This window comes from Oratosquilla oratoria, chromosome 28, assembly GCF_046742065.1.
Source record: "Oratosquilla oratoria isolate Oo_2021 chromosome 28, ASM4674206v1, whole genome shotgun sequence".
NCBI classification, from domain to species: Eukaryota; Metazoa; Arthropoda; class Malacostraca; order Stomatopoda; family Squillidae; genus Oratosquilla; species Oratosquilla oratoria.
In genome coordinates, this window is record NC_134804.1 from 46,147,573 (window position 1) to 46,158,770 (window position 11,198).

The window sequence follows — 11,198 nt, forward strand, 5'->3', positions numbered from 1 at the left end:
AGAGTACGTTTTACTCGGCGTAATTATCGCCCAACGATGATCGTTCATGGCTCAATGATAATCGTCAAACGATTATCTAGAGCACTTAATTCTTTGTCTCTGAATGGGCTTGTTTTGCTTCAAGCTGCAAATTACTACGAGGCTAATCATTCTAACCGAACCTACCAACGCGCTTACCCAACTATGATGCCAGGTAGTAGGATGCGCGTCACCAGCCATTAGCTGTGGTGGGACGAGACTCATAATTAATCTCACCGAGCAAAGTGTACCTTAAGGAAGTATCAGAAAACCTGAATATTCCTTAATTAGAAGAAAGAAGAGAAAGGGGTGATAGGGAAAATGAAAAAAAAAAAAAAAAGATGAGAAAGACATTGTATTTGAGGGAAGCCAAGAAACATAGTTTTCCACACACAAGCATATTTCTAATGGTTTGTAAGAGGAAATAGTGAACTGAAAAAAACATAGATTAATTCAGACCCAGTTTTGGTAGATGGTGATAAAAATGCGGGAAATGCGAATGTAACTTGTTTTTTTGTAAATTACAATCAGAGATTCTTAAGTAAATGCAATGAGGTGAATACGCACACAAGTACACACACACACACACACACACACACACACACACACACACACACACACACACACACACACACACACACACACACACACACACACACACCGTTCTTATTGAGGCGGGTATTAGCTGTCGATCACGAGTTCAACACGTGATCGACACCGTGATGAATCATACACACACCGCCGTGAACCCTAACATGCTTGGCAAAAAACGGACTACATTGTTTACGGAATAAAATAAACACACAAATATAACGAATTAGAAAAGAGAGAGTGAGAGAGAGAGAGAGAGAGAGGTGGATGGAGAATGGAGAGATACGGTGTATGAGGAAAAAGGGGAGAGGAAAAAGATAGATTTTCAGAGAAGAGAAAACATGGTAGGCAGGCAGTGGTATGGCGAAGGAGTTGGCTCGGTGAGTCGGTGAAAGTGGCCTGAACTTAGCACACACCCGAACACTCTCTCTTTAGTCTTTACTTTCACTTTTCCGGAGTCTCATCTCATCCCTCTCCCTCTTCGTCGTTCCTTCCCACATATTTTTTTCTCCTCTCTCTTTTGTTGTCCATTTGTTGGGGTCAGAGTTCGTTACCACCATTTTCGGGGGCGTTTTTGTTTCGTTACTTTATATTGATAATTGGTACAACGTTGGCCGGTTGTTCAGGTTAGGATGCATGGATGCCATATTCGGAAGTTTATTTCGCTCAGTTTTTAAAGAATGTTTAAACCAACCCTTAAACAATATTGGGTAAGCATTCCAGGAAAATGTATTTTGAGTTCATATCACTCTTTCGAATCCTGCTCATGGACAATGGTTAACAGTTTGTATTGTGATGCGCTTACATGAAGAATCGTCACCCCATGAGATCCCACCTGAAGAACTATCACCCCAGTACGCCGAATATCAACAGTGGAATAAAGGTTAGGTTAGGTTAGGTTGTTAGATTACGTTAGGTTACGTTAAGTTAGGTTAGGTTAGGTTGAATGAAGGTTATGATTATTGTCATCAATATATACAAACGAAGAATCGTAAACCCAGGATGGCCCACATGAAGAATTGTCACCCTAGGATAGTCCACCTGAAGAATTGTCACACTAGGATAGCCCACAAAGAATTGTCACCCTGTCGAAGTCTGAGGTGACGATTCTTCATGTGACCCCAGAATTCTAATAAGGAGTCATCACATTGGGCTTCCACGAGCTTCATCACCAGCCCCGACCGTTTAGAGTTCGTTTGAGTTAAAACGGCTTCGGTTACAATATTTGAATTTTCAAATCTCCAAATATCAAATTATCTTCCCGTCGTATATAGCAAAGCTGAATAATAAACTAAGAGGTTGTAAACTTATACGAATATTAGACATAGTATTGAAATGTTCTCATAGAAGTCTAGATTTCTGTAAGTGAAGTCATATTCTAGTTATTCATATGGGGGTTGGAGGTAGGATGTGGGAGGAAAAATTGTCCAGTATGATAACCCCTTTCCTTGTGATAACCCAGTGATTTACGATCATGTTCATATTGCAATACAACTTCAAATTCACTTAAAAGTTGTACATTTTTGTTCACAAGCCCTTTATACAGCAAAGTCATGTTCCAATATTATGTTGTTGTTTTTTCTTAAAACAGATGAAAACGTCATCTCTTGTTGTTTTTGGAGGCCAAATGTCTACTAAAATATATATATATATATATATATATATATATATATATATATATATATATATATATATATATATTAAAAAATATATAATAATAATAATAATAATAATAATAATAATAATAATAATAATAATAATAATAATAAAATATGCAGGCAGTACACCCCGCGGAAGACCCATTTAGTGTTGTTCAGTGCCCAAAGAAGCAGATATTCCATATATGAACACACACACACACACACACACACACACACACACACACACACACACACATGGATTGCTGGTGAAGTGATTACCACATTTGCGGTCCAGAGTACAAGCCATGTTCCCAGTTTGAAAAGCTTTAAATTATTCTGTAAACTGCCAGTGTCTTCCTTAAGCAAGGGTATGAGATGACAATCACCAGAAATTAATTCTTGAACCAAACGACCACTTTATAAATTGTAAGTGTCATTAAAAATGCACAAACAACTATCATGCATCGAGTATAGTCGTGTCTAGTGTTAATAGTATTATATTAGTGTTAAGGTATTCCTTCGCGTGCCCTCTCGCTTTCGGCTACCGCCGCTGGCTAGTCTGGCTACGAATAGTTAGCCGCTTTGGTTGAGTCTCTCCTGCTATTATATAATCTCTCCATCACTAAGATCTCGGAGCACCCTCTCGCTTTCGGGTACCACCGCTGGCTAGTCTAGCTGCGAATAGTTAGTCGCTTTGGTTGAGTCTCTCCTGCCATTATATAATCTTTTCATCGCTAAGACTTCTGCAGGGCCTCCCCGTGGCAACGCATGGTAACTGGGTGCCTTGCAGCCCCAGGCTAACATTACAGGAGATCTCGGAGCACCAGGAGGCAACAAAGGTGTGGAGTTATGGCCCACCGATGTGTGAACACACCCTGACTCCCAACCAAGTCTTGTCCCACTGCCTCGTAGGTTAGTCTTGGGTGGCACAAGGCTATGGGGGATAACCCGGATCAAAAACAGCCGTGAGGGGCAATCACTCAATTGGTCTCTATGGTGTGTCTCCCTGGCTTCGGCGGATTGCGTGGACGAATCCACTAGATTGGTTCAACTAGTAGAAAGACTAACCAGCAAAGCGTTGTGGAACGCAAATAGAACACAGCAAGACATGAAAACACTGTTGGCCATCTACTTCAACCCAGCCTATCACCAGTTGTTTCAACTCCGCCTTGTCATTGGATCAAGATAGGTCGGGACGAGAGAGTGAGGCTGACGACACTGAGCAAATCTCCCTCACTTTAACCAAAGTCGAGCGCAAATCATGACTTTGAACAAGGCAAAGTCATGGTCTTCTTCATTAATGACAAGCAAATATTATAATCGAGGATAGCATCCCTTTGGGCTCAGAGGTCCGTGCATAGACAATTTCAGCCATCGAACCTCACAGTGATTCTCTTTTTTTTTTCCAGCGATGGTTTCCTAAACCTACACAACCTTTACTGTGGCACCTCCCCGTTTTTCACCATTCTCGCAGTATAATAAATTTTACTGGTTTTATTGTTTAATGACATGGGAAAAAGTTGACAACTTTCTCCGTCCCTCTATAAAACCGCAGACAAAGGCCCTTAGAGCAAATATATTTTATAATGATAATTAATTATAGGCAGACGTTTGCAAACACCTTTTTTTCTTTCTTACAAATGTACGTTGAGAAGACGATCTAAGTAAATCAAAATTCATGATCACCTTGTGGCATTGTCTGTGGCATCCCCAATGTGCCATGGCACACAGCTTGAGCAACAGTGGCTCAACATAAGATTCTACAGCTGCAGATTAATTTCTGTCGATGAAGGACAACATAAAGCATTGGCATGTCGTGATGTTTTGAAACGGGGAAACTTGAGGTGGTTAGTCACCATATCATGGTAAACGGGTATCGTCCTGAAATGAGTGTTAGATTAAACTCCACATTTCTTCTAGTCTTTTTTGACTTTCTCGTCCGCCATGACATAAATTATATACAATGAATATTTTGATGTAGTGCAGGTATGTTACATATAGACACTATATTTACAATGTACAATTCCATTACCACGGACACATATAATAGATTGACCACGATTAATAATTTCATTTACAAAGATGTTATGTGCGTTAAGGGGACACTGCAGAAGTGGCGTGTTGCCACAAACTCAACGCCAATACGACACAGCTCCAACGCACACACCAAGTGTTCTTTAAAGATACAACGGCTGTAGCTCCCTTGAATACTGATCTTCTTCTCTGGAATGTTATTGTATCACCCTGGAATGTTTTTGTAGCTTCCTGGAATATTGCTCAAACTTCCTGCAAAGCTATTATATCTCCCAGGAATTTTGCCCAACGTCTCTGGAATTTTGTTTTAGTTTCCTAGAGTGCTTTTTTATCCCTGGAATTTTGTAGCCTCCTGTAATACTGTACTACTTCCCTGGAAAGTTGTAGCTTTCTGAAATGTTGTTGTAGCTTTCTAGAATGTTGTTCCATCTCCCTGGAATATTGTAGTTTCTTAGAATGTTATTTTTGCTTCTTGTAATGTTGTAGCTCACTGGAATTTTATAGTTTCCTGAAATATTTTTGCAGCTTTCTGGAATGCTGGTCTACCTTCCTGGAATGCTGTTTGATCTCCCTAGAATATTGTTCTACCTCTCAGGAATGTTGTTCTACCTCCATGGAATGTTACTGTGGCTTCCTGGAATGTTGTTCTATCTCCCTGGAATGTCGTTGAAGCCTCCTGGAATGTTGTTTGACCACCTTTGAATGTTTTATTACCTCCCTGAAATGTTCTACTTCTCTGGAATGTTCTACCCACCTGGAACATCACGCACGTTGACTATGTCGTAATGTTTGTGGTCCCCCTAATTTCAAAACAACACGAGCACCCACTGTCACCAAGTGTCTCTTTTCACCTTCCCCTCGGCCCCCGGCCCCCGGGTCCCCCACCCATCCCACGTCACGCTCTGAGCGCATGACCATAGAAAGGTTGGTGGCTGACACGTGCTAGCACCAGCGGCAGCGACGCCACGTGTGACACACCGATCTGCTTTGCTTCAAAGGTCCTGTTTCACTTTCTCTTTCGCTGAGAAGAACACGGTCATTCGTGCACGTGTGTGAATTGGAATACACGTGTGTGTGTGTGTGTGTGTGTGTGTGTGTGTGTGTGTGTGTGTGTGTGTGTGTGTGTGTGTGTGTGTGTGTGTGTGTGTGTGTGTGTGTGTGTGTGTGTGTGTGTGTGTGTATTTACCCAATTGTATTTTACAGGAAGAGGGATATGCTCGTAGTGACCAGCTTTTGTATCTTTCAGCATCCAGTTTGATCTTAAATTCTTGTATAGTTTTTGCATTCACTGTTTCCTCATTCAGTTTGTTCCAGATATCTACCACTCTGTGTGTGTGTGTGTGTGTGTGTGTGTGTGTGTGTGTGTGTGTGTGTGTGTGTGTGTACACGGCGAATGGATATAAAAATTATCTTTAGTTATGTAGACATGGATATTGCCAAGACACATATGACAATATCCAAAGACCAGTGCACAATATGTAGAGCAGTCAGGTGACCAAAATCCAATGGATAAAGTAACAAAGCTAAAAAGAAATAATAACTATAACAATATATGATAAAATAAATCGAGATGGTAAGCAGTGACTTCAATTTTTGTTACAAAAACCGAGTAATGAAATAAGACAAACACACACACACACACACACACACACACACACACACACACTTGCTGATGTAAGGATTAGCATCCCCAAAATCGAGCCCCGCTCAGGGTTTAAAACCTTCACAAACACTCAAAGACGTTACTGTCCCTCTTAAGCAAGGTTGTGTGTGCGTGTGTGTGCGTGTGAGTAATAACTGTCGATCACTAGTCGAGTATATGGCCCATTATCATGGTGACTCTCCCAAACACCTTCTCTCTCTCTCTCTCTCTCTCTCTCTCTCTCTCTCTCTCTCTCTCTCTCTCTCACACACACACACACACACACACACACACACACACACACACACACACACACACACACACACACACACACACACACACACACACACACTCACGCTCACACGCACAAAACACATGCACACAGACGCACATGCACGCAAACACGCACTCCTCACGCACTCTTCACGCACGCACGCACGCACGCATGCATGACTGTTTGTTATTTTCTATCCGCCCAGCTTGTGGGATGCCAACACTTCGGCCAGCGCGACACCCGACTGGTCGAATCGTCAACGGCTCTGATGCCGCCTTCGGAGAGTTCCCGTGGCAGGTGTCTATCCGGGAGCTCTCCTTCTTTGGTCTAAGCTCACGTCATCTGTGCGGAGGTGCTCTCCTCAACGACCGATGGATCGCCACAGCCGCGCATTGTGTCCATGAGTAAGTATTGATGTGGTTGGTTGCTTCTGTTGGTACACGTGGAACCGGCGGCGAAGATCCTTCGACCCCCAGCCCCATCAATTTCTATTCTGTAGGTTGGGTGAAGTGGTAAGGAGTTGGAATTGAAAATGGGAAAAGTCTAGCAGGGCGGTTAGTCGGGCGGCGGATGATCCATGTAGTCAAAAGGGGCATTGAAATCACCTGGGATATCTTTATCGAACCTTTGGTCGAGAAAAAGGTGGATGAAAAAGACGTAGGGTTAAGTCTGAGTTTATTCCTGACTAGCTTAGCCTTAATCTTCCTCTGAAAAGATCAAGTGCAAAATTAGTCAGGGATAGAACTTGGGACTGTATCAGTCTCTCCATCCGCCTTCCTCGACTTATCACAATTATTACCGTATGTTGTGGAAGGAAAAATTGACTTGAGTATCTGCGTGTATATACAGACCTGTTTCTATTAGAATGTTATTAGCTCCTTTACTAAAGAGCAGATACTAGATCAAGATTAGGGTTGTTTTAGCTGTTGTATAGGCATGTTTAAAGTTTGTTCGTGTAAGAGGGTATTAGAAAATGGTTGGTCGGGACGACCAAGTGGTAGCTACCGAACCTTGTAAGAGAATTTTAGATATGGGTAGACAAGTGAGGTAGACAGAGAGGAAGAGTGTGCGAGTTTATTTTTTATTGGATCGGCTGTTTGGTAAACAACAGATCGAAGGCGAGAAGGAGAGGAATTGTATAACAAGTGGCTGGGGACCCGTTTCTATTTCTGTATGTCGGTTTTGCTTTTGGTGATGTAAACTAAGTCAGTATACAGTGAATTCGAGATTGGGTAAACAACAGTGCATGCAGACTTGTAACGGCGGATCTGATTGGAGAAAGGGTGGAGGAGGAGAAAATTCAATTGGTTCACGATTGTAAGACACGCCCTTAGGGAAAGTTCTTAATATAGAATTAAAGATCATTGGACTAAAGAAATCATGACATCACTGCAGAACTGACGTTTATAAGCATAACGCTGAGAGCGAAGTTATATAATTCCTCGCCTTCGAACTGTTATTTACCAAACAGCCGACCCATTAAAAATTAAACTCTCACTATCTATTTTTCTACCCATATCTACGAGCCTGTTACAGTTCGTAGCCAAAGAGGAGAGAAAAACAATTAGTAAGATGTTTTGAAGGCTAATAGCAGAAGAGCAGTATTATATTAATGCTAAGTTGAATGTCCTCATCTTCTTTATGATTGATAGTATAATATCTTTAGTCAGCTTTTATCAGTCTTTTCCTGCTAAAGGGTTACTCGTAATACATAGTTATTAGGACCTACTGTTGATCAGTACAACTTCCTAATCCTAGATCATTTCTCCCAATAGTAGACTGAAGTCTCAAGTAAGGATACGAATGGGCGAACACAACGTGTCAACATCCCATGAACGTTTGCCTACTGTGGAGAGGGGCATCAGGAAGAAGATTGTCCACCCTAAATTCAACGTGTACACTTATGAATACGACTTAGCTCTGCTTGAATTGGACGAGCCAATCACATTCGCAGAGCACATTTCGCCCATCTGTCTCCCAGGCAGCGACGACGATCTTGTGGGGAACATGGCTACGCTTGTTGGTTGGGGAAGACTATCTCACAATGGGCCACTACCTGAAGTACTGCAGAAGGTAAGTATGTTGGGTCTGTTTTTAGTAGACGATACAATTATTTATACATTACTAAAATTCTAAAATTCTGGCTGTAACTGAACTTAATTTGAAGTTATGCCGTCAGCGTTGTGACGTCATGTCGTAAGTTCAATAATCATTAATCTATTGTCATGGAAACATTGAATACCCTAATATTGAATTTTGTATTCAACTTGAATATTTTGGTAATAATCGTTGTTGTACTATTCGCATTAATGTTTTGAATGGTAATTATTGTTGTTTTCGGGAACTAGCAAATTGATAATGATTAAGTCTTCCTCAGATATGTATTGAATGAATGTTCTTCCTATACGCATAGAGGATCGTATAAGAATAATGAGATTTGGCGAAGTCTTGGCAAAGGAGAAGAACATACCGGTCAAGACAATGTAATGAATAAGATTTACATAAAAATACATAGATAAGCATACAAACATATTCATGTCTCGAATGATGCATAGTAACAACATATGCCTTCCTTAATGCTTGATTATGATGACTGGGTAGAAATGGTGCCACGCATAAATAGTCTTGCCCGAAAGCAGTTACTTCAGCATAATACTGAATTACTCTGACCTTTCAGAATCACTCAAAATCTGAGAGATTTATGCAATTTCCAATTTGATGATGGTATACATATCGTTATCTTCAACCATTTTCAGTGGGCTCAGAAATTTACCTTACGAGGATAGGCTTAGGCGCCTTAATTTACACTCTGGAAAGACGCAGAGTGCGTAGCGATCTAATACAGGTGTTCAAGTGGGTCAAGGGCTTGAACAAGGGTAATGCAAACAAGGTCATCATATTAAGACAACAAAACAGGACTCGCAGTAATGGATTTAAATTGGACAATTTTAGATTTATGAAGGAAATAGGCAGAACTGGTTTACCAATTGAGTGGTTTACGAATAGAATAGATTTAGTAACCATGTAGTGAGCGCTGAAATTATCGGATGTTTTAAGAGGTTAGATAACTTTATGGATGGGGATGATAGGTGGTAATAGACATGGAACGGCTTAGTATAGGCCTTATGGTCTCTTGTAGTCTTGTTCTTATGTAAGACCCTCTCAAAATATATGACCTTGAAATTGAATGTTCAAAGTAATTCGAGGTCAAATAATACATTTGTCACTACATTATAGTGTGTAAGACTATAGCAGGAAAATGGGATTAAGTAATTGTGGTTGAAAGAAATCGGGGTATCTTATTTATTTATTTATTTATCTATTTATTCATTTATCTGTTCATTTATTTATTCATCTATTTATTCATTTATTGGAAATTACAACAAAAAAAAAAAAAAAACGATGTTCATCTTTTTGGTAATCTTGGTCCAAAATTTTACTCGATCATTTCCAAAGTTTGATAATTATACAGGAATTATTGCCCATTTTTCCTGAAAATCTTATGCAAGTTGATATAGCTACTTTGCTGTTATAGTGCTAAGAGACAAACAAGACCGAGTCTCGCACTTTTAATTGAGGAATAGGATAAAAATATCTTTGGTCTTGGTTTGGGAAAGAAGAAGAAGAGGAAATATATGACCCAATTTTTTTTTTCACAATTCCGGTGATCTTGACATTGATCTTGGCCCTACTGGTCCCAAATTCAAGGATAGGAACCACTGACCACTTTTCCTGTGAAGTTTTTTTTTCCAGTTTAGCAAAGCGTTTTGCTGTAATACTGCTGATAAACAAAAATCAAACTAAAAAAAAAAAACATATGATTGATCCAGGTGTTTTGCCGTAATGTCTCTGACAGACAAAGGACAAAATCGAAAAAAGAATACATATCATTGATCCAGGTGTTCTCCCGAAATGTCAAACTCGAAAAAAGTCCCACGGACTCTGACCAAGAAAGATAGAATTACAATTCTGTTCTTGTGTTTCATGTCATTTCGACGACAAGCCCTGTCTTGACATTTAAGACTCAGGCCTTTTCCATTTTAGGTTCGACTGCCTGTCATCAGCAACCGACAGTGTGAGGAAATGTTCATGAAGGGAAATCGTGCTGAAAGTATTCCTGAATTCTTCATGTGCGCTGGTTACGAGAAAGGAGGCTTCGACTCTTGCCAGGTGTGTCTACTCTTTATGCTTAACTATATTGTATGCTTTATTCATATGTACCTGACTAATTGTAGTTTTGCAAGCTGGAAAATAATCCGCCACATCACGTCTTCATTATGACTTTCTGTACACAGTGAGAGATGAAATTCGTGGCTCATTTACACCCGATGGTGATAAGCTCCACATTAATTCTGAATCATTCTTTGTTTCATCAGTCATTAGACGTGTGTTTCTGTGTGTTTACCAAGTTTCTCATGCTGGTCTGAGACACAGCTATGTAATAGGGTTTCTCCTTGTTTCTCGTTTATAGTGGGACCACATTGACCCTTTTCCGTTCTCTAGTCACTTTCCCTTCTTCACATCAACACACAATTGACTCGTGAATATCGATACTTGTAATGTGCTTACCTGTTTACGGTCCAGAAGATTCACGCCCTGTAATACATTGTCCTGTGATGTAGTCTTTAACACTTTTGTTTAAACATTGTCCTTTCTTACTTTAATATAAGGTTATGCATATTACGAGAGATTACCACTCTCCTAGTTAAATACAACCTTTTGGTTAATACTCTGTTTAAGGAGCTTTACTATTTTAAATCCTTTTTACTAATACTTGTTATGCATCCTATTTTGAGCATTACCCATTTTCACGAGGCTGCTATAATAAGGCTTATTATTGTCTTCCAGTAAGATTTTTTGGCTACCTCCCTTGTAAGGGGGAAAAAAGCCTTTGGTATATGTATGTATGTAGTAAGGTTCTGCATCCGTCATCTATAAAATTCTAACAACACGCTTACGCATATTTTCCACTGTTCGTCTTCCCCTTTCAAGTTGTTTA

At 40.2% G+C, this 11,198-nt stretch overlaps 1 protein-coding gene across 1 annotated transcript in view; it reads left to right on the plus strand.

Annotated features, from left to right (window-relative positions):
• Window positions 1-11,198, plus strand: part of LOC143040390 (serine proteinase stubble-like) — a 38,832-nt gene that overhangs the window by 22,026 nt on the left and 5,608 nt on the right. Inside the window, exons 5-7 of the mRNA XM_076211406.1 lie at window positions 6,405-6,603; window positions 7,975-8,272; window positions 10,244-10,369. Coding sequence (XP_076067521.1) covers window positions 6,405-6,603; window positions 7,975-8,272; window positions 10,244-10,369 — 623 coding nt within the window. The remainder of the gene's footprint in view (window positions 1-6,404; window positions 6,604-7,974; window positions 8,273-10,243; window positions 10,370-11,198) is intronic.